The sequence below is a fragment of the Austrofundulus limnaeus genome, unplaced genomic scaffold, assembly GCF_001266775.1.
Source record: "Austrofundulus limnaeus strain Quisiro unplaced genomic scaffold, Austrofundulus_limnaeus-1.0 Scaffold10, whole genome shotgun sequence".
Taxonomy (NCBI): domain Eukaryota; kingdom Metazoa; phylum Chordata; class Actinopteri; order Cyprinodontiformes; family Rivulidae; genus Austrofundulus; species Austrofundulus limnaeus.
In genome coordinates this window covers 1453150-1477003 of record NW_013952412.1, presented here as the reverse complement: position 1 = coordinate 1477003, position 23854 = coordinate 1453150, and the positions used below count along the sequence as shown (strand labels likewise).

Here is a 23854-nt window from a genome sequence, read left to right as displayed (position 1 = left end):
TAAATATATATTTTTATTTATTGTCATAGAATTTAAACCCTAGATTTCCTGTTAAAAGAACTGAATTAGAACCACTTTTTTTCTCTTCGTATAAATTAACTGTGAAGACCTTGGCTTAACTAATCAAATTGAAAAAAAAAATGACTGTATTAAAATACTAGGAAGATGTGAAACTTCCGATTAGTGCTACATGTCCACCCAAAATCCAATCTCTGATTAACCTTTGATGTTACAAAGCTGATCTTCCCATGACTGCTTACAGAAGAAGAAACCACAAAAATCTGATCCTGTCTTGTTATTCTAGTGATGGAAAGATCAGACATCTGCAGCAAAAGGTTGAAAGTCGGACTTCCTTTTCCTGTTTAAAAAAAGAGAGGATGTAGAATGACTGATAGGGAGCTTTATCATTTAGCCTGACTTTAAAGCATAGATTCTTCATAAAGCAGGCTCGAAGTTGACTGTAAATCACTGTGGACAACATGAATACCTTTACAGAGCAGCTACTATTTTCTTGAGTGCCCATTTGTGAAATGAAGGGATGTTTAATGGCCCATTTTCCCTACTAATGCCTTACGTCTAAACGCTTTGAGTTCATGCCAAAAAAAGTCAGTTTGCAAAACAAAACCTGTTTCAAATGTTCACGTGGATGCAGACATGTGTAAGCTGTGCAGCGGTATAAGTGCTGTTGTTTTGATGCAGTAACTGAGAACACACTGCAGTGATTTTTCTTAGAGTTGCCGGTCTGGTATCATTTCCACTTGGCTCACGTCTACTGCGGAGTTATAAAATTTCAGCCGCAGCAGCGAGCAAGAGCTGCGAACTCAGAGGAGCTGCTTTCAAGTTTGGATTTAGGTAATTGGATAAAGCATTGACAAAATAGGACTAAATGATTGAGTATCAATAAAAAAAACATGGCAGATTTGTGTCAAATCTGGCTTAAACTACTACTACAAATGAAATCATTCTGTGATTTGAGCTACAATATATTCCAGATTTTTGCATAGTGAAGGGCCTTTAACTTATTTCTTTGTTTGTTGAATTTGTCATTACATTTTTGTTCAACTAGTGAATAGAAAAGGGAATAGGACTTTATTGATTGGGCCAAAAGAGGTTGATTGTGCTTGATGATGAGAGTCTGACTAGAAGCTTTAATCAGAAGGAAAGATAAGCCATCTGATGAGTTTTCCAAAAATGTAAATTTACTGCTGTCTGGAATTATAAAAACGTTTAATAGCAAATGATTTAAGTAGAAGTTTGACTTCAAAATGTATGACTGGTTGTTGGTTGTATTAGGGCTTAATTACGTTAACCATTGATCAATACATTGTTCTTACCTAAGTGCTGCGTTGGCCTCTTTGTATCTAAAGAATACCAGATCTAAAGAAAATCAATTCAGATTTTTTACAATCTTACAATCAATTAAAATATTAGGTGATTGGACTGTCTTAGAAACACTTCTAGCTGCGAGCAAGACATGAAAACAACATTGGGCCGCATGCAAGGACACGTTCTATTCTTATCCTAAATTTCTCTTACTTTTGTTCGTACGAAAGATTCGTACGAACACGCCACGTCAGATTCAACAAAATCTTCTGTCTTCAGGAAAAGTGTGCAAATGAGGAGCGTAAACTGATGAATGCGTATCCAGGTGCTCTGGCACGGGGAGAGGTGATTTGCATAATTACCACCCCAAAAACACCATATAAGGATATACGTTTCCTGCCACGCATACCAGGAAGTGTCCATTCATAAGTGACATCGCAAAAGAAGAACTTTACGAGTTCGGAGATTGAAGTTCTGCTCTCGGAGATCCATAACAAAATGTCATTTTTAGCAGCGTCAGCTGTGGAATTAAAGGATCTGCTTTAAAACCGAGGAATGAAATGACGACTGCTGTTAATGTCGTGTCTCCCGTGGGTCGTACAGTCAGAAATAAAAATCTAAATCATATTTATATCTCTCTGTAGTCCTGCGCCAGTTTTTCTTTGGTCAAATATTTTTAATTTCAGTGTAAACAACTGCGTTACATAGGTTTCACTTATTCAGAAGAGCAGTCGCGCACCGCAAAACCCTCCACCCCGACCATCAAATGTCAGATGCGTTTCTGAAAAAAGCATTTTAAAWTGCCTCAAAATATTTTGGATCTATATAACAAAATTAATAGCCAATTTATTTTAATTTAACCAATTTATGTTGTTAGTCTACATTATTAGGATTGCCATGAACAATGGCAACCTATTATTATCCACCTCTAAACTGGACTCTTTATTTATTTATTATTCATTCCAGAACTTTCACCGTTAATGCGGCCCGAACCGTACAACTTAAAAACAAATCTGTGCGTACGAACGGTTTTTGCATGAGGCCCAATATTCTTTGTTGAGCAGCTGCCACCCAAGGCTGCACAGAACCGTGTGAACAAAAACAACCAACCTTCTCTTAGACAAATAGGCATTACAAAACAAATTAGATCAAATGTAAACGGTGAGCTAACTGTATTGTGTGTATGCTGCAGCATTGTGACCCAGTCCGAACAGTCTGATGATGATGAATAATGGTTTGCAGAAAGGTCGAAGGTCAAGCTGTCCACGTGGGTCTGCTCGCTCGGTGACACAGTCCAGACACAGTGTGCCTGTGTCTTTGGCTGTAATTCTGTCATGGTATGTGTGAGTGAGAGAGTGTGTGTGTGAAAGAGCAAGAATCAAGGAGAGAGTTTGAGTGTGTATATTTTACTATTCAGGGTAAAATGTCCACATTAAGTGTAAAAAGTATGAAGGCATCACAAACCAGCATTGGTGTGTTGCTATCAAACCTACAGTGGCTCCCTTAGAAGACTTGGACTTCAGGAGCAAGAATGAGTGCCGGATTTCTACATTATGTTTCCTGTGAGGGGTGCGTCTGGGAAAACTTAACAATGTCCCAGTAAGAGAAAAAAAAAACATGTCAAAATTTCAAACACTGTGATTATCTTTTGTAAATTCTGTCATTCTGTCACAGCAGGAGGTTAAAACACCAAGGCGACCCACTTCAACACATTCAGACACTTTGTGAAAGACATACTGCTGAGGGTTCTTGGCACCGAAACGCATTAACAGTGAGATTTTATGCGGCCACGAGTGTTAGAAACGATTTCTTGTGCGAGCATGTCTCCACATGAGTGCCCATCTGTGTGCCTATAGGCTTTGTTCCCAAGCTTCTGCAGGCCTCCCACTGTAATTGCACCAGTAATTGGTGAAGTGATAACCCCATTTCCACAGGAAATGTGCCCCGCTTTCCTCTCACCCCCCTCCACCCCCTTTCCAACACTATACCCTCCTCTTGTGGTGCAGCCAACAAAGTCCTCCCTTTGGGAACGTTGCACCAGACAGCTAAAGTTCCCCGGGGCTCGGCAAGCAGACAAACAGACTGACAAAGACAGATGCTCACAAAGACAGACACAAGAGTACACACATGTGTAGCTTCTTAATGCTCTCAGATGGACAATGCTTTAGGCTGTAAGAGAATAATTGGATAGATTAATGATAAAAAAGAGGATTGTGAGTGTACCAAGTAAAAAAAGCATTGTGTCTTGACGTAGAACCTACCGTAAAGAAAATAACTGTTACACAGTCATAAGAGAGAGAACATTTGTAACAGACACTTTATTCTTGCAGTATATTTTCTTTATTGATCTTAATTGTTTCTCACATTTCACTGCGCAAATTTCTGCAATGCTTGCAAAGATGTTCAGTTTTATTTATGTGCTGCAAGTACTTTAAAACTCATTATTAAGTGTCTGACAATCCAGTTTTGCTTGTTTGCTGATGAAATCAGCAGCACGTCCTATACCTGCCCACTGAGACCAGTACACAGTCTCAGCCCTGATATGATCTTGTGATGCCAGCATGGAAAAGTCTTGCTGACATCCAGCGTACCACATGCCAACAGGATTTATCATTGTCACTCTGCTTTTAGAGACGAGTGTTTAAGCAGTAAAGAGCGACGTCATCGCACGTTGACTCACAGCCTTTAACAGGTGGATTCAGATCTGCTCATGTTCACTAGAAAACAGCTGAAATATCTCTTGAGAAACAAATGTGGAACGTGATTATGGACACACAAGAGTGTGCATAAATCTTTCCATCTTCTTGATCTACTTGGAAAACGTCTGATATAAGTAATTGTTACACTTAATACGGTGTGATCTGGGCTATAAAATCTTTGAATTTACTTAAGTGTGTTGCAGTTCTATATTTTTTTGTTGAGCCGACTTGTTGAACGAATATACTTATCTTAAACAGCAGACTGAGCAATTCAAAGGTAGAAACTTTGGTATGAATACAGTCACTTTTGGGAAAGCTTTTGAACACTAAAAGGAGGAAATTGTTGCAATTTTAGACTATTTTCTCTCAAATTGAAAAGTAGGACACTGGCATTGGCAGAGTATGAGAGCTGAAGCTGGAGCTTCTATTTAAGATGCTTCAGGCATCTTCAACTGTTGAAGCAGACAGCTGCAAGCTGAGAAAATCTGCTCAAAGTTGGCGTTTAGATAAGTCACCTTCACATCTTATTACATTTAGTCTTCTTGACTTAGGTGACTTTCCTGCCTGAGCTACCGCCTAACTATTTTTATAAATCATATTAAAGGTTAATGTATTAAATTGAGAGCATTGTGTAGCCTATGAGGATTATCTGCACTGCACACCATGTAGCAAATTGAATAAAGCGGCCTGAGCTGATGATTAAAGTGAGATAAACTGTCGCCAAGTGATGGCACAGAGCGATCTGTGGCGTCTTTTTATGTGAAGCGCACTGAGATGCCAAGTTGTCGTGAGTTAATGCCAACGCTATAGGCCAAACTTTACGTACGAATAATTGAACAAATCTAAATCGGCACCAGAAAACAAATTAATTAGTGCGAAACAGAAGACACATCCAGGATTACCTGCACAGCTCAATGGAGTCTTTGTTTTTGTATCTAAGTATCTTTGTTCATGGTAGCACGCAGATGCAATGAAGTCTAAGAATTCAAATTTGTGTGTGTGAGTGAGTGAAAGTTGTGCTTGGCAGGAATGTTCTTAGCCGCATCACACGCCACACATTTGCTCTAATCACATCGAGGGCCATCAGAACTCCCATGACCAGCAGCCCATAATCTAATGTTCACCGTGGATAAACGTATGCACCCACCGACAAACACTCGCATTCATACACACACACACACACACACACACACACACAAATATAAATGAAGATTGTGTAAACAAAACATTTAAAGAGGCGAATGTGGTCTGGCCGATGCATGTACTAACATAAAGGAGCCATTCATGTGCAGGCTGTGTGAGAGTGCATGTGCCTGTAGGATTATGCCTTAGCATGTCTGTTCCGTTACGCCACAACCTTTTTCATCTTTGATTCCCAGCGGCAGGAGTCAGAGGCCAATTGGCTCTGATCAGAGGTCAACACCCTCATTGACCCTCCTGTCAACTTGATGCTGATAAGGGCTGCTGAACTCGGCAAGCTTGGATGTGTGCATTTGAGTTTTTGAAAAACTTCATTTTTTTTACTGACCACAACTATTACAACTAGCTGAAACTCAATTTTGATTTTTTTTATCCCTGTAAAATCTTAAACTAATCTAAACTTTTGATTAGACATTAAGATTAGATGTTAAGTTTTTGCTGCTTTCAGCAAAACAACAGTTCACATTGTCTAATTGTAAAGCACAATTCTGCATTTCTCAGACTTTCATCACCATAAAGCAGAAGTTATACGGCTTTATGTCGAGCTATTTTTTTTTACCATGCAGGGTTCAGCTGAAATCTAAATAAATTTTAATGTGTTTTTACATCAAAAACTCATCACAAATTGCTTTAAGCAAAAAAAATTTAAACTTGAAATGTTCATCATTTTGTCAAAGGGACATCTGTACCTTTGCTACTGGCAAGAACATTAAAGTCATTGAACATTTTAGAAGCCATTATACGGCCGCTCAATAAAATTACAGGCTGCAGGGTAGCTTGAAGATAAAATATTCTCTTTTTTTAAGAAACATACAGAGAAGTAACCATACATTACCCAGCCTCACACATGGTATTTACATCCACTTTTTACTATTAAACCATTTACCCTTAAAGTAATAAAATAGTGCTTGATGTTTTCCTGTTATTTTTTTATGACTTTGTGTCACATAGATTTTTACTCTTTTGGTAACAAATTGTTTGTTCAACTTTTAGTGTTTTTTTTTTAAATAATTGAAGGATGTGTTGATTGGGGGGAAAATCAATTTCGATTTAGAGTTTTTGAAAAGGCTGCCAAATTGGAGAATGCTTGCCTGTGGGCCAATAAAAACCATCAAGTTGCCTCTGTTGGATTCTGAAGCTTTTATTTTAACATTTTAACTGCGACTGGCTGCTCCAAGTTACCGTTCAGAATGCGTCAATGTTTTACGACTGTGCTTGGGCACAGTTGATGGCAAAAGATTAAAGTTGTGACAGCTATGTTTGTCATATGCCCGAGGGCACAGCTTATGCTTTTGTCGAAAAATATGCCCAAGTCTGTGTTTCCATAGGCACACCACCCCCCGCTAAAAAAATGGCTTTGATGTCTTTGAAATCCTTCATTTTTTTTAAAAGGGCCCTGTGTGTGTGTTAGCATGAGTGTTGTAGAGAGGTGTTGACCAAATCATTCATCTGTGTGTGAGACATGGGTGGCAGTGGGTGGAGGGTTAGGTGGTAAAGCCAAAAGGCACCCCTCGATGTCCCCACCCCCCCCAAATTATGTCGGCATGGTTGCTGTAACCACAGCAACTGTCCCAAGAGTTAGGGTGGAGTAGCTACAGCTGGCGTTTCATGACAGAGTAACAAGCGTTTGTGTATGTTTTTGTGTGTATGTTTTTTTTTTTTACTGAATACGAGCCATTCATCCTTGTGAATTCAAAAATGGTAATGAGACTGACAGGGACAAAGTTTTTCTTAATGTGCTGCGTGTGTGTGCATGTAACGTGTTCAAGAATAAAAACTAAAACAGGATTGTAATCACACAAAGCATTTGCTACAGTGTTAAACGTGCAATGCTGACTCAAGTTTCAGCCAATTTGCACATAGAAGTGTGACTGTGATTTTTGGGTAAATGTTGGCAAAGCTGTCCTAGGTTCTGTCCAGCAGACAGTGTCTTCTGTTTTGCCCCCTGTATTGATTTATTGAACCCAAAAGGAGCATATATAGCCCGTCTGACCCAATGGGAAGCTTTGATGGTCCCAGATGCTGAATGCTGCTGGTATTTTCACTGCAACGGTGGTTTCACATTCAATTAGGCTGAGTTTCTCCCCTCTCATATTGAATTAAACAAGATTGTGCTGCTCCTGCAGTGCACATGCTGTAATTTGAGTGAAGTGTTAGATGCTTGAGTAGGCAGACAAAGACATAAATTCCACCAAGGGTTGATTTCCTGTGAAGAAGATAGGCACTCAGGAGAATGCTTCATTTAAAAATAAGCTGTCAGAATGAAAAGTTAAAAATTGGCTTGAAGTTGAAGTAGTTTAAGCCTTGAAAATCGCATTTTAGTTTATTAAATTGCACATTTTTAAATGCATTAACTGTAGAAAAAAATATAAAAAGACTGAACCCCTCCCTTATGGAAATGTTTACAAAAAGGCATCTGCAATATGAGATTTTTACAATGAACTTCTATCAAGAATCGCACGGCATTCAGGGGGATGCAGGCCCATTTAAGCCAGGTTTGGTGTTGTCAGCTCACTCTTCGGTAAACCACCAGAAAGTAGCAACAAGCGCAGTAGCAGTTTCATGTTTTGCCGCCATGTCTCATAACTGCTTCAAAATAAAAAGAATAACATGAAATGAAAGAGGAAAATGAGTGCAACGGCTCAAGAGAAAGTTGTGGATAAAAGAGGAAAGTCACGTCACCAGTTTGGCATGATTAATCAACCTTTTTTCTCCTGGTTCAAAACTAGGGCTGCCACGATTAGTCGACTAGTCACGATTATGTCAACTATTAAAATTGTCAACGACTAATTTAATAGTCGATGCGTCATTTTTTTCTAACTTTGTATTTTTTATAGTCGACTAATCAGTGATTAGTCGACTATAAAATAATTGTTTGTAGTAGCCCTAATTACCACTCAGTTGCACATGTGTGTCAAGGACAGAAAGGCAGACGTGGCAGTGGAAGGTGCCACAGCAGTTTGGAGAGGAAACAAAGTAAAAAAAAAAACAACAACAACAGATCAACTATTAAATTAGTTGACAATTTTAATAGTCGACAATAATCATGACTAGTCAACTAATCGTGGCAGCCCTAGTTCAAACACATAAAACAAAAAAAAAAACTAATCAATAATTATCGATATTGACTCAAATGAAATGCCTATATTGTGATTAGGGTTGGGCAATATTGGCAAAGAAATTAATCACGATTAATTTTGGTATTTAGCCGATAACGATTAATATGACGATTAATCTCCTGGAGTCCCTGGACAACCTAATGTCCTAGTCACATGACCAATTCAGTGGGAAAGTTTTGCTCTTTGTAAAACTCGGTTGTAAATTGTGTCAAAATTACAGACTTCAGGCTATACATCAAATTTAAAATTGCGTTGATAGATAAACAAATTACAGAACTTTTTAAATGTTCATCGTATTTGAAGAGGAGAGGAGCATCGAACGGACTGACTGGAGAAATCTCCACTTAGTCTGCCTGCTGGCATTAACCGTATTAATAGTCCAGATTAAAAAAAAAATCGATTAATGTTTTTCTGATGATTAATTGCGCATGGTACAATTATGCCCAACCCTAATTGTGATACATTTTTCAGCCATATTGCCAAGCCATAGTTTCTACTCAGTGGCACTGCAGACCACAACAAATGCCAGTGGAAGACAGGTGGGCAGTCAGAGGTGTTTCCAAGTGTATAATCTGTCCAGCATGTCCTGGGTCTGCCTCGAGGCTTCATGCTGGAGAGACATGTCTGAAACTCCTTACGAGGTTATCGGCCAGATGCCCAAACCACCTCACTTGGCTCCTTTTGATGTGGAGAATAGGTGATTGTACTCTGAGCTCCTCCTTATATCCTTACATCATCAAGCTTCCTGAACTGGAAGTCTTCCACGTCTTGGGCTGTGCCTAAAAATGATGTAAATAAAAGTTAGACACAGAATCAAGACGCAGCACCAGAAACAAGTCTGACATGTTTGTATATAAAAACCCTTTTTTGTTAACCTGGTCGTTTTTCCTCTTTTTATAAGTAGAAAAACAAAAAGTTCAATTTTGTTTGTTTTTGAGACCAACTCAATCAAAAACTTCAAACAGAACAAACACAGGAGTCCAGATTCTGTTGAAGTCGTGCTGCTGGTGCACCCTGTGGGATTAATGAAGGCTAGATCAGTGTGAAACAAAACAATTTACCTTCCTGGTGCTTTGCTGAATAACAACACAGCACCCAGTGAGATTTCATGCTGAGCTAAGCATAAGTTGCTGCTGTCTACCTTTAGGCTGAAAGACCATTTCTTTCCTACTGTTTCTCTGCTGCTGATTATTTCTTCATTTCCAGTGAGTCATGTCTTTCTTTCTCTATAAACTCATTTCTTTTCTCCCCATCCATCTCATGTGTTTTTGCCTCACTGTCAGCATGTTGAGGTTCTTGGTTTGTCTTCAGCATCAATCTATTTTTCTTCTCTCACCCCTTCATTCCCTTCTTCTTTTTCATTGGGTTTTCTCAACATATTTTCCACGAGTGTCTCAGTTTTTTTCCTATATTTTTGTTCTTCCTTCCCTTCATTTGTCACTCTGTCACCCTGCTTTCCCCCTTACTCATCATCCACCGAATCGTCATGTTTCACTGTCATCAAAGCATTTTGACAATCTTATATGATGCCTTTTGCCTCTTTTTTTAATCTGCCTTCTTAACCCATCTTCTCCCTTTCCACCTTTCAAAATGCCATTTTTCTCTCTGTTATTGCGCTACCATTTTCCATCACGCCCTCGGCTACTCCTGTCCTTCCCCCTGCTTTCCCGTTTGACTCCACTTCCTCTTTGATCCATCCTCATGTCCATCATTTGTCCAGAAGTGTCACCAAAACATGATTTTTTTTCTCCCTGGCACACTTCCCTCCACTCTTATCGACCCATCTCGCCCAATTCTCTTTTGTCTCTACTCGTCCCCTTCCCCCTCATCCTCATCATTATCCATCATTATTTATTAATGTTCTCCGTCAGAACTTCTCTCAGTCCGTTCGCCCACTCTCGCCCCGTCACCCCCCTCCCTTTTTCATCTGTCCATCATCACTCCTTGTTTTGACGTTTTCCCATTCTCATCTCTTAACTGTCTTCACCCATCAGCCCGGCTTTATCTCTTTGTCACTTTGCCATATCGTTTTTTCTCATCTTTTCCTCCAGCTCTTTCCTGACCTTTTCCTCTACTCAATGTTGTCTATTTTTTTTCTGTTACCATCTTTCACGTATTTTATGGACTTGATCTTTTGATCGCAAGTTTACAATACAAAATACAATTATTTTAAAGTTGTATTTTTTTAAAGCTGGGTATTGCTTTCAGTAAAGAGAGTTGAGAAGTATAATTATTGAAAAAAACCTCAAGAAAATCTACCTAAATCAACCACTTCATGATAAAATATCAAAACTATTCTATGACTGTGCATCTACTTTCTTACAGTGGTTGGTACAATATTTTGCATCATTACCTTTTTGAAGAGCATTTTAACGGGGCAATATCATGTAAAATCAACTTTTTTAAGCTTTATATCACGTTATAATGTTATACTCTCATAAAAAACATGCCCAAAGCCTTGATTTGACTCATTCATGCATGTTTAGGAAATCCCGCAGTGTTTTTAGGAAGCCATGCTGAGGAGCAAAACGACAGGTGGGGACCAAAAACGCCTTTTGGGACCAGAAATGCCTCTGTGATGTGTCTTTAAGCCGAGCTTCCTCATGGCAGAACCCCCACCCCCCACCACACACACACACACACCCCGCCCATGACTCCTGCAGGCTCTCGGGTGAAACTGAAAGTGAAACTGAAACTGTCTGTGGAGCTCCTAACACTTCTCACTCAGTGAAGCTCTTTTCAGATTAAAAATACCTTTGAGGAACGTATTTTCAGATGCCAAGAAAACTGCATTATAGCCCCCCCCCCCTCCCCACCGAAATGTACGGGACAGAAGCGGAAGGTGGTTCTTAAAGAGACAGAAGCCAATTTCAAGGCATTTAGAAGAGGGAGTGATGAGAAAAGTTTATTTTCTATTTAAACATAAAAACAGCATTTTAATAACAAATAAAGGTGACATAGATACTTCATTATGGTATAGTATTTAAATAAATGCCTGAGAAACACACAATATTGCCCCTTTAAGTGTTTTTTTTTATTATTTTCTGCTGATATGTTTTTTTGCTTCCTGTTAAATTTGAAGTCTTGAGTCTTGCATGTGATACCCATTTCAGCAATAACCCCTTCAGCTATTTTGCAACATTTCAATAAGATGTAAATTTTCGTTTTATCCAAGCCATTCTCTAACCTTTCATTCTGAGTTAAAGTTGATTTCTATGTGCGCTCAGTCTGTCAAGGTCAAAATTTCCACTTTCAGTTCAGCTCAAGCCTTCATACAAATGGTCTACGATGCTGAAACCACAATTCGATCCATGACAAGCTGCCCTGTACATAAAGCATAGTTTCCACCAGCTCGTTTCACAGTGGGTATGAGGTTTTTCTTTATAAATCCTGACTGTGGTCTGCACCAAACACATCTACAGACACTGTTGTCATACTGTCATTCTCTTTGGACATCAAAGCTGTTTTTTATGTCGGTCAAGAAGATCCATCATTTCTTTTGTTAGCGCACTTAAAAGTTCTGTTTGACACCTGCAGCTGCAGAGTAACTTTTAGATTCTTTGAAGTTTTTTGATTACTGAAAGCTTCTTTTTGCATCAGACCATGCGCTCTCAGATTTGCTGAGGCGTCCGGTTCATGACACTTTGGCAGTTATTTAGGATCCAGCTCACTTGTCAATTAATTTTTACTTTCTGCCAACTGTGGAAACAATAAAGGCAAGTGATTTACCAGGCTCTGACTCAAGTGGTAGCGCAGGTTATTTTGCATGCCCCACACACACACACACACACACACACACACACACACGTTCCTTTTATTCAGTTTAATGTACATGGCAACAAAGATAAACGGGCCAATTTTCTGAGCTGAACAGTTTTATGTCTGACCGTTTTTCCTAAGAGGCTCAAATGTGATTTGCTTATTTGTCAATGAAAAAGTCAACTATTTCCAACTGATGTGCTTATTTTTTCACATGGCTTAACATGATGCCAAAGCCAGCACTGTAAAGAAAGTCACATGTGCCCACAGCATGGAACTTCTTTAATTGGACCCAGTTGTAAAAACCTGTCAACCCGCCAATGTAATGAAAGCTGAAAGGGTCAAAACAGATCAAATTCAGGTTCCTTCCATACTTTTTGTTATCTGCCCCGGCAATAAGCACATAAAAAAACACAATATAATTAACTTATAAACTTTAAACTGCATGTCTGACTTTACACATAATTTAGTGAGAAGTTTTTGACATCTTGCCTAAATGCAACTTTGATTAACAGCCGGAGGAAATACACATAAATTAAAGCTAAAAATTCTTTTATTGTATGCAGCTTCAGAGGTTTTAGTTTCACTGTAAAACCGCACAGTCACATCTTTTATTTGTTGCAAAATAGTTTTTTTTAATCGTGAAAAAGACAAAATACAAATAAACAGAAGAATTTTCTACAGAGTGAGCAATTAAAATGATTTAGTTTTATTTTAAAAGTATTAGAAAATAACTTTAAATAATAAACTTTTTCGTATGAGTCTAATCACTGTTGTGGGCAGCGGAGGGATGTCAGACTGTCCAGTCAAATTTTCCGCCTACTTAAAGATGCAGAGGCCAAAAATGTAATGCTTCCAATATGTTGTGGCTCTGCCCGCTAGTTAAATGGCACCAGCATGCCATTATTGTGCACAGTGACCTTTGCTCCTTTTTCAATGTTAGATAAAATCCTGAAACATTTCTTTAAAATGTAACTGTAAAATAAGCTTTTATTTCTGTATAATACAACCATTTTTTGTAATCTAAATGTCCATTAGTGTATTGCTTGCTGTGTCAAATTGCGGAGAAGCTCATTATAGACTTTCAGATGATAAATATAATTTCAGTTGTTTATTATAGGGATTATAATTGTTCTGCAGTGTTTTCAGACTACATCCATCCTGCAGCCGTTATGATTTTAGAGCGATTTAATAATGTCTCGCTTTCGCCCGAACAAACTTTTCAAATGAGCTGTTGCAAATATGCTTCAGCTGACAAGGACCTTTCTCTCACCCCAGTGTGCTGCTTGGCATGTCTATATCTGTCCTTGCATATTATATGCAGTCTGTCATCGTTTCATAGTCCTTGCTGCACTAGTGTACCGCTTCCCTCTCTTTGCCTCAGTTTTGTCTTTCTTTCTCTTCCTGCGTTCTCATTTTCCCTCACTTCTTTTCTGTTTATAACCCAGGACTTAACATTTTAAACAACACATACAGGAGACACTGATGATTTTGTTCATAGATTGCTCATCTTCTCATCTTTCCTTAACGGTAGCTAACTGACGTGTCTTTGCAGATCGCTTTGCAGGCGAAGCAACATTTTAACAAGTAGTCACAGGAATAAGGAACTAAACAGGTTTAAACAGTACATTTCATACATTCATCTTAGCAACACGTATATTTAAGCATTCCTGTCTTTACAAACATAAAATCAAATTCTGTAGTTCTCCAACACAAGTTTGATCTAGCCATTAAATGCTATCAAAATCTGCAAACACTGCTTAAGCCTATTGGAAGTTTAAAGGGATCCCCGATTAGTTTAACATTAGACTTTATATGATAAACATATATTTTAACTTTAAAGTAAAGACTGTAAAAATACTGTAGGCTGTTTAGTTTTTATAATTTTTAAACTAAAAGTTTAAAAATATATTACACGGATGGGGCCATTTTATTTACACGCAAAGCATTCTGGGTAAATGATGACGTGGATAGGTCCTCGGTGCGAGGCTGCTAGCGAGCTATATCCACCCTGAAGGTTAATATTGGACAATATCTGACGATACGCTCATTTAAATGAAACCAGAGAGCGTTGACAGAGAGGAGAAGGTAGAAATGACTCAGCCTGTAACGGAAAATATGGATGGAGGACAACAGAGCTGCTTCATGGAAGAAGAACCTCAGCTTAGCCTGTTAGCTTTAGCATTAGCCCCGGTGTTATTACGATATATATGTATTAGCTCAGCGCTACACATTCTCCTGTCATCACTGAGGTCCTCGTGACAGGGAGGGAAACACAAAAATGGCTCAACCTGCAACTAAAAATATGGATGGAGGATCTCAGTTTATCTTGTTTGTCGCGCTAGTGCCGAGCTAATACATATAAGGCAATATAGAGTRAGCGCTAGCGCAAAGGCTAACAGGCTAAGCTGAGGTTCTTCTTCCATGAAGCAGCTCTGTTGTCCTCCATCRARATTTTCAGTTKCAGGCTGAGTCATTTCTACCTTCTCCTCTCTGTCAACGCTCTCTGGTTTCATTTAAAAGAGTCGATCATCAGATATTGTCCAAGATTAACCTTCAGGGTGGATATAGCTCACACCGAGGACCTATCCACGTCGTCATTTACCCAGAATGCTTTGTGTGTAAATAAAATGACTCCATCCGTCTTAAAATATATCTTTAAAATTTTACAAAATGAATCATCCTACAGTATTTTTACAGTCTTTATTTCACAGTTAAAATATTTGTTTATCAAATAAAGTCTAATGTTACAACTAATCGGGGATCCCTTTAAGAGTTTCCCTCCAACAAAAGCTGCTCATGCCAGAGATTCAGACTGTTGTGATTCTTTAAGGAACATTACCTCGATTATTTTATGCATGATACACTTCAGAGCACCGTGTCAGCTCAGATTTAGCGGCTTGAACAAACAGTGTGTTTGAGAGGTGTTATCCATCACTGCAGAGAAGCAGGTAACACATGGCTGCCCAGCATCTGAAGAGTCTAGAACTGGACATAATTGTTTAAATCAAATAAAAGTCTGGCTTTGCTGCTGTTGGGAAAGGTAATAAATCATGAAGTTAAGCAAGTGCGCACGCTTATCTCTTGACCTAATTTAAATATTTTCATGAAAAGATTTACTGTTTTTTCTCTCCCTTTAAATTCATAAACGTCAAGGTTAATGAAAAAGCAGCTTGTTCAGTGGTGTTTACTGACTCAGAGAATTTTCTGTTTTGTAAGAACAAACATGTTTTTCTTTCTACCTTACATTTATATAAAGAAGTGCCAACCTGTGAAGTCTTGCCTGCTGCTTCTTTAAAGCTTAACCTTTATGCTTTTGCTATGCTTTTCAAGGCCAACTCCAATCCACTGAAGAACGCCTGGTAATTGAAAGTTACCACAAAAAAGGCATACATGCCATTTCTGTCCTTGCTCAGATATCGAATGAACTCCCATATCATAGCTCTCGTAATTCATAGTGCAAGACAGAAATAATTAAAAAATATAATCAGTGCTTTCATTATCTACATTTTCTTATTTTTGTGTTATCCAACCTGTGAGCAGATTTGGCACGGGTACAGTTTCTCAGCATGTAAGGGTGTGTTTGTTTATTCACAAAAGATACATTGCATTTTTTTTGTTAGATGAGCAAATGTCCAAGTCTGATAGGGATAAATCGATGGTAGACACTGCTTGTGTGGTCAAGTCTGTGTCTTTGTTTGTTTATCTGATTATCTGTTAACAATAGTTTGCTTCATAGCTGGAAGGTGGTACTTTTGCATAATGGAATAATTTACTGTCATTATCATTATTGATAACGTTAAAAACATCATGTTAATAGTTTTGAATATAAGCATTTCATAAAAATACATCTATGAGAACATAACACTGTTAGAAGTTCAACTGTGAACGTTTAGTTTTATTCTTCTTTTCTCTTACACCAGAGCTCATCCAGAATGGCCGGCTGCTGACGCTGCCCTTGGTGGCGGGAGACCTGCACTCCTTGCTGCCTGATGAAGACAGGAGGCGTCTGTACGTGGCCATGAAAGATAACCTTCTGTCTACCAGTCTGGATGATATCACGCAGAATCCACGCAAGGTAGGACCTGGAGGACGCGTGCACATAAACCATCTGAAATAAACCACTCTCAAATTTTCTTTTGTAAAAAGGATAAGTTGACCAGTTGTTTGTGGCCTTCCTTAAAGTTTTGTTTCTTATTAGTGCTTATTGTTGTTTAAGGCCCTATCACACTAGTCAACTTTTATGCCAACTTGTGAACATTTTAAAGACGTCTACGTTGAAGCTGGAATTGAAAAAATCAACAGGAAGCTTCTTTTTGGCGTGTACATAATGTAATTCTAACAAATTGATTAAATATATAACTTTTATTAGCAATTTAGACATAAAAATGTTTCATAAGTTGTTTAGTGTGACAGGGACTTTAATAATGTGTAGTTTATATCATCTCCTCCTGAAGACACTAAGCAGCCTTGTCTACTCATTTTAAATCAGATGCTGATAAAGAACCTCATTCCATTTTTTTACAAGTCATCTTTGAACACCAGCCTATGACTTTTTGTCCCCCTGAAGAACATTAGCTATCTGAATTTTGTAACTTGTCAAAGCTGACAACGAGAGATATGAACATAATGGGTTCCAGTCTAGTGACAAAATGTCCATCCTACTTCCTTAATTATCTGTGTCTGCTAATGCAGTGAAAACTTCTCTCTGTGTTGGCAACAATAGAAGGTGTTATTCTTGACTGACACTGAAAAAGTTGAAGTCATACTCATAATGAACAAAGACAGAGCCGGTGCAGCCGTTCTTCCAATTTGGTTTTATTTTATCTTATTTTTAACAAGAGAAACATTTTTCCCCATTTCCTTTAAAAACAAAACAAATTTACATACAACAAAATAATACAAATCAAATAAAATGAAAGGTAGCAGAAGAAGAAAAAAAATCTTGTTATATCTGCCCGTTTTTCAAAAAGAAATAATTTTGATTGCAGCTGTGAGGAAAACAGATGAGGCTTGGGTAAATGTGTATGATAGGTGAAATACATTATAGGTACTCATTGCAAAATAACATAAAAATGTATCCTTAACTTTATCAAATGACGCAGTTTGAAAGAGTCTACTAGTTTTACACATACAGCGGGTAAAATAAGTATTGAACACGTCACCATTTTCTCAGTAAATATATTACTAGAGGTGCTAATGACATGAAATTTTCACCAGATGTTGTAACAACTCAAGTGATCCATACATACAAAGAAATCAAACCATAAATGTCCAGAAATGAAGTTATTTGTAATAATGTGGAATGGCACAGGGAAAAAGTYTTGAACACATGAAGAAAGGGAGGTGTAAAAAGGCATGGAAAGCCAAGACACCAGCTGAACTCTCTCAGTAATTTGAAAGCAAGCCTGCCCCTTGTCAGTGCAAGTTAATATCAGCTGGTTCAGTCCCAAATGATGGCCAGGTATCACACAAGAACCATTTGATGATGGGTAAAAGTAAAGAGCTCTCTCAAGACCTTCACAACCTTATTGTTGCAAAGCATAATGATGGCATCGGTTACAGAAGAATGTCTAAACTTCTGAAGGTTCCAGTGAGCACTGTTGGGGCCATAATTCAGAAGTGGAAAGAACATTATTTCACCATAAACCGACCACGACCAGGTGCTCCTCGCAAGATTTCTGACAGAGGAGTGAAAAGAATTATCAGAAGAGTTGTCCAAGAGCCAAGGACCACTTGTGGAGAGCTTCAGAAASACCTGGAATTAGCAGGTACGATTGTTTCAAAGAAAACAATACGTAATGCACTGAACCACCATGGCCTGTATGCACGCTCACCACGCAAGACTCCACTGCTGAAGAAACAGCATGTTGAAGCTCCTTTAAAGTTTACTGCACAACATTTAAACAAGCCTGTGAAATACTGGGAGAATATAGTCTGGTCAGATGAGACCAACATTGAACTGTTTGGATGCCAGAATACACATCATGTTTGGAGGTCAAATGTCACTGCACATCAGCCCAAAAACACCATACCAACAGTGAAGTTTGGAGGTGGGAACATCATGGTGTGGGGCTGTTTTTCAGCATATGGTACTGGCAAACTTCAAATAATTGAAGGAAGGACGAGTGGAAAAATGTCTAGAGACATTCTTGATAAAAATCTGCTTCCATCTACCAGGATGATGAAGATGAAACGTGGCTGGACATTTCAGCAAGACAATGAGCCCAAACACAAAGCCAAGGAAACTCTCAGTTGGTTTCAGAGAAAGAAACTAAAGCTGCTGGAATGGCCCAGCCAATCACCTGACCTGAATCCAACAGAAAATCTATGGAAAGAACTAAAGATCAGAGTTCATAGAAGAGGTCCACGAAACCTTCAAGATTTGAAGACTGTTTGTGGAAGAATGGGCCAAAATCACACCTGAGCAATGCATGCCACTAGTTTCTCCATACAGGAGGCATCGTGAAGCTGTCATTGCCAACAAAGGCTTTTGTACAAAGTATTAGATAAATTTCAGTAAGTGTGTTCAATACTTTTTCCCCGTGCCATTCCACATTATTACAAATAACTTAATTTCTGGACATTTATGGTTTGATTTCTTTGTATGTATGGATCACTTGGGTTGTTACCGACATCTGGTGAAAATCCTCTAGTAATATATTTACTGAGAAAAATGGTGACGTGTTCAATACTTATTTTACCCATTGTATATCGATATGCAGTTATGAAATGTGCATTCAATGTAAATAAAACTCTTGGCTGAATCTGCTAGATTTTAAAGCACTGCTGCATGTGTTCAGCTTGTAAATGAAGTGTAATTAAATGTGTTTTTCAGTGGAGGCCAACAATAATTGGAAGCTTAAATCCCTCAGGCAGTGAGTGTTCCCTATCCTGAAGCAGCTGGTCAAATTCCCATCTTGATCCTACTGGTTCAACTAAAAACATCAAACATCAAAGCAGATAATATCCATATTATACTAATATTACTACTAATAAAATGCAAATACAAGTTTTATTACCATCTCTTTTATATAGTCTGAGGAAATAAAGTTTATATGTTCAGAACCCAGGTTCACTCAGCAGCTTTAGCTCCGTTTCCGAGCAGCCAGACAAACACGTTTCTGGCTGATTGAGTTCAGGGTCACAGCAAGGACAGCGGCGCTGCTGCCTTCTCATAACTGTAACCTGTCAGATCAAATCAATACCATCATCAGTCACAGACACACACACAAGCCATCAGAAGGCCAAACAGGTAGGAAAACAGACAAACAGCCACTGAAACAGACAGACACCAGTCATTCCAGCCTGCCACCCACACTGCCAGGCATTCGGCCAAAACAACAAAAACAAAGAGAAAAAAATTCAGAGACAGTCTTATTTAACTCATATCTCAGCTTCATGAAGGTTGTTAAGTTATATATTTGCGCAGTATTTATAGTTTGTTTGTACCATCTTGGCTTCCAAGCAGTATTTTTCCCTTAGGGTGTTGAAATTACTCACTGTGCCATATTTGCCACTTTTCTCTTTATTTTCTTTGCTAACATTCAAAGCTGCTGATTATTTATTGCAGTACTTTGTGCCAATACTTTTATTCTTTTGCATCCTAAGGACTTAAGAAAACTAATTTTGGCTGACTTATTGACACATAACCAATCCCACCAGTTTGTTTTAGTTCAGGGCTGAGAGACGAACATGACACTGTCGCCTTTAGTCACATATTTCTTTGATCAGGAGGAAAAAACAAAACAAAACAAAACCTCAAGCCTCAATACATTCTTTTTGTAAGAGTCTGCAGCTGGCAGCAACCATTCCACTAAAGGTCACCATGAGTTTGATTGTGTTTTTGTGGTATTTCGGTTTTATATTTCATCTCTCATCCTCAGCCCTTCTTTTGTTTCATGGCTTTGCCCCGAAATGCTAAAGAATAAGGTTTTCAACGCTTTTTGTTGTTGTTTGATTTATTAGCCCACACTCTTTTTGAATGTCAAATAAAATGGCAGCCAGCATGCTCTCCACAGTGGGATGAATTCCCATTAACCACCATTTTTACCTGATAGCTCTTCTGTAGCGGTGGTCCGTGTTCCTGTCAGTGTGTGGTATCGGAGATTATGGCGAGTGTTGTCACTAATCTAATCTGAGCATCTCGACTCGGCACCGGGCTCTGTGGGGAGGACTGCATCGGGGAACAATTACTGGACATTTTGAAATAGTTTCCTAAAACCACCACCATTTGTCACTAATGGCTTTTTTTTTTTGCAAGTTGATGCCACATTTTTTAGATTAAAAAGTGAGCAACAACAGTTTACAGCTTTCTGTTTTGACCAGTGTTAAGGCATCCCCAGATCTTGCGCCCTATTTCTTTCATTGCTGTTTTGCTGTTGATAAGAATCGAAATACGACAATATTTTGTTTTTGTTTATTTAAAAGTTAGCTTTTTGCATTTTCTGTAGAACATACTTTAATTTGTAGTGATGAGGGTGGACGTTCACTTATCATTTCTATCTCTTCCTAAGAAATCTGCTCTCTGAGGGAATGACTAACCTAAGGAAATATTTAGGTTAGTCATGTTGCTGCTATTGAACTCTAAGCCTCACCTCATTTTTTGCACATTATTTTTCCTTTTGGTATTTCCTTCCTTATTAGATTTACATAAAAACAGTTTGGGAATCTTTATGCCCTGATGAGGTTCACATGTAAACTGGTGGTGCAGTTTAATGTCGTAAGGTTTAGGCTGTTTTGTTTACATTTCCAATAAGATACGTGTCATGTTGCTGGACTTTTCTCAGTGTTTTACCTGAACAGCAAGGTTTTTTTTTTACCCAAAACTCTCCAAAGAACTGAATTTAAGAAACTCATGTGCCTGAACAATAGTTGAATCATGCCAAATATTTTTGTTGCTTTTGGTTTGTAATTCGTCTCATCTCTGAAATACAGCTATATGATTGAGGGTTCAGGGATTTTCTTTCATGCCAGTGCACAGATTTGCTTCTTGCATTGAAAATTTAGAGTTAAATAGAAAAGACATGAAATAAAAAAAAATGTACTGAGGAAAATTCTTATGTTTTTAAGATGGATTCCTCTCAAGGGATATCAATATCCTGACAATGTCATGACCGTGGTGTTTTCATTAAAGGCAAGAACTCACTTTAAAATAAACAATTAAAATGAAAGTAAATGTAATAAAAGAAGTCATCAAGCAAAAAATGTATATTTATATTGTAAAACCACTGTAGTTCTGGTGTAATTATAAAGAATTTGCCCTCAACAATGTTATTATTCAGTCAATAAGGACATCCAATTCATTCTGCAGGTGCAGTCAATTTGTAGATTAGTCTTGCTGTCACCATCACTGCTGCTGTGACAGTTTGGCCCATTATCAAGCCTCAGCCAGGCTGCCAATTGGATTTTATTTTTCTCCTCCCTAAAGCTGCCACACTGCTTAAACACAAGTGCATTCTTGTTTTCTTCAATTCAGATTAATCGTGCTGTTGGCTATCTCTGCCTGGCATCCTAGCAAAGCACCTGCCAGGTCCTGAAGCCGTTTATCAGAAAGGTGGAGCTCACAGGAGAGCTTATTTTTAATTTTAAAAAATATATAATTTCTTTGTTTGTTTGTTCTCTTTCCCTTTCTGTAGCTCTACTGGCCAGCTAGTGCAGAACGTGTCCAAGAATGTCTCATGGCTGGGAAGGATCCAGAGGTGATTCAAGGCACACTCAGTGATATAAGCACACAAACATGTAATTACATAAAGACAGAAACATGTAATAGAGAAATGTCTTTATGAAAGCAGTCGAGGAGTATTTTAACCACCAAGTAGTGTTTTGTGTTTTCTGCACAGATTTGAATCAGGTTTGGTCATATCACTATCATGTTTAAAGGAAGATTTTCTAAAATATTCTGCAACAACAACAACAACAAAAAAAGGGCAGAAGAGTTGCGTAACAGATTGTGATCTACCGCGGAACTGAAGTTGAATAAATCTGATTCATTTGGGAACTCTAAACAAAGTCTGATACGGGTAGAAAAATCCTGATTCAGGTTACGGAAGTACAAAACAAAACGAGCAAACATTTAGTATTATATTTAAGTAATAAAATAAGCCTTTGTAAACAGCATGCACTTAAAAACAGTCATTTAAAACATCATTTTTGTTTTCCTGTATCTCCCTGTCTGGCCAGCTGGAGTGTGCCAACTTCCTGCGAGTTCTGCAGCCTTTTAATCAGACTCATCTTTATGTGTGTGGCACTGGGGCCTTCAACCCCCGCTGTGCTTTCATAGCTACCAGCATCTTCCACCAGGTACAACCTCAAGTACTTTCTCTCACCCACACACAGAAAAATTAACACTTGAAAAAGCCAGTTGACTAATTAGAAGTTGATCATCCTGTCAGTAGAAAAGGAATTGCTTTACCTAATAATTGTTTTTCAGGGTCTTATATCAACAGTAAGTTGATGTGATTGATTGGCGCTTACATTTGTTCTGTCTTTTTTTTGGTCATTCTTGTAGTAAATTAATGTTTTCATGAGACAATTTATAATTCTACTGCTGCACTTTGAAATATAACATCCTTAGCTAGATCGCTTACAAGATGCAAGCTCTACAAGTAACACTGAACAGATTAGCGTTTGTAAACAAATACTAATGAATAAAAATTTGGAAGAAAGTTGACTTCAGCTCCAGAGGAGTTTTTCATTAATATGTTGCTGCTTTTACCCCCACTGTCCTGCATGCATGTTTAGGTTCCCAGCCCCTATATGCAAACCGTAGAGCAGCTGAAATTTCAAATGTGGCGTCTACCCCCATGCCCACATACCCACCAGAGTTTACCTTGTATCATCTGTCCATAATAATGTGAAAATTTCCATTTGTCACCAGTTCACTTCACTGTGCGGCTCACCTGACACCTGCTGACACATTTATGTCAAATTGAGTGTAACGGTTTTCACTAAAACAGTCAGAAAGTTTAAACTTTGACCAGATCTAACAATCAAATATTGCTAGGACTTTCATTAGTTCTGCTGTAATGTACAGTGTTGTATAAAGTACCTCAAAGTGATACTTGAGTAAAAGCACAAGTATCTTATCATAAAAATACTTTGGTAAAAGTTAAAGTCTTCTCAAGGAATATTACTTGAGTAGAAGTCTTAATTTTGTACTTAAGTATCAAAAGTAAATTTCTGACACAAAATCTATTGAAGTTTTAAAAGTAAAAGTACTGAGTAAAAGTGAGCAGTTGGATTTTCCAAAACTACATTTATTGGGAGGCGACTTCTCCAAAAAATAGTCTTTCTAACGGCGTGCAGCTGTGATGGGTTGTGTACAAGGTAATATGGTGTCAAAATGGAATATATTTGTACTTCTCATACAACCACAATTAAATTAAATCTATCCAGGAGACAATTTATCAGGATAGTATTTTTTAAATAATAACAACTCAGAATAAAATAGGAGTAACGACTTTCTACTTCTTACCTTTTTAAAAAATTGTAATGAGTAGAAAGTACAGATAATTGTGTAAAAATGTTAAGAGTAAAAGTAAAAAGTAGGCTGAAAAATAATTACTCAAGTAAAGTACAGATAACCAAAATTTCTACTTAAGTACAGTAACAAAGTATTTGTATTTAGCTACTTTACAACTCTGGTGATGTAAATCCTGTGTTTGTACTTTTGAGGTTGCGTGTGTGCTGTGCAGTGTATGCAGGTGTGTACGTGTGTGTGTGTGTGTGTGTGTGTGTGTGTGTGTGTGTGTG

The 23854-nt window shown here is 38.1% G+C and overlaps 1 protein-coding gene across 1 annotated transcript in view; it reads left to right on the top strand.

Annotated features, from left to right (window-relative positions):
- Positions 1–23854, top strand: part of sema3h (sema domain, immunoglobulin domain (Ig), short basic domain, secreted, (semaphorin) 3H) — a gene marked incomplete in the record, with an annotated part of 61231 nt that overhangs the window by 7785 nt on the left and 29592 nt on the right. The window contains 3 exon segments of the mRNA XM_014001771.1: positions 16024–16178; positions 21739–21801; positions 22283–22402. Coding sequence (XP_013857225.1) covers positions 16024–16178; positions 21739–21801; positions 22283–22402 — 338 coding nt within the window.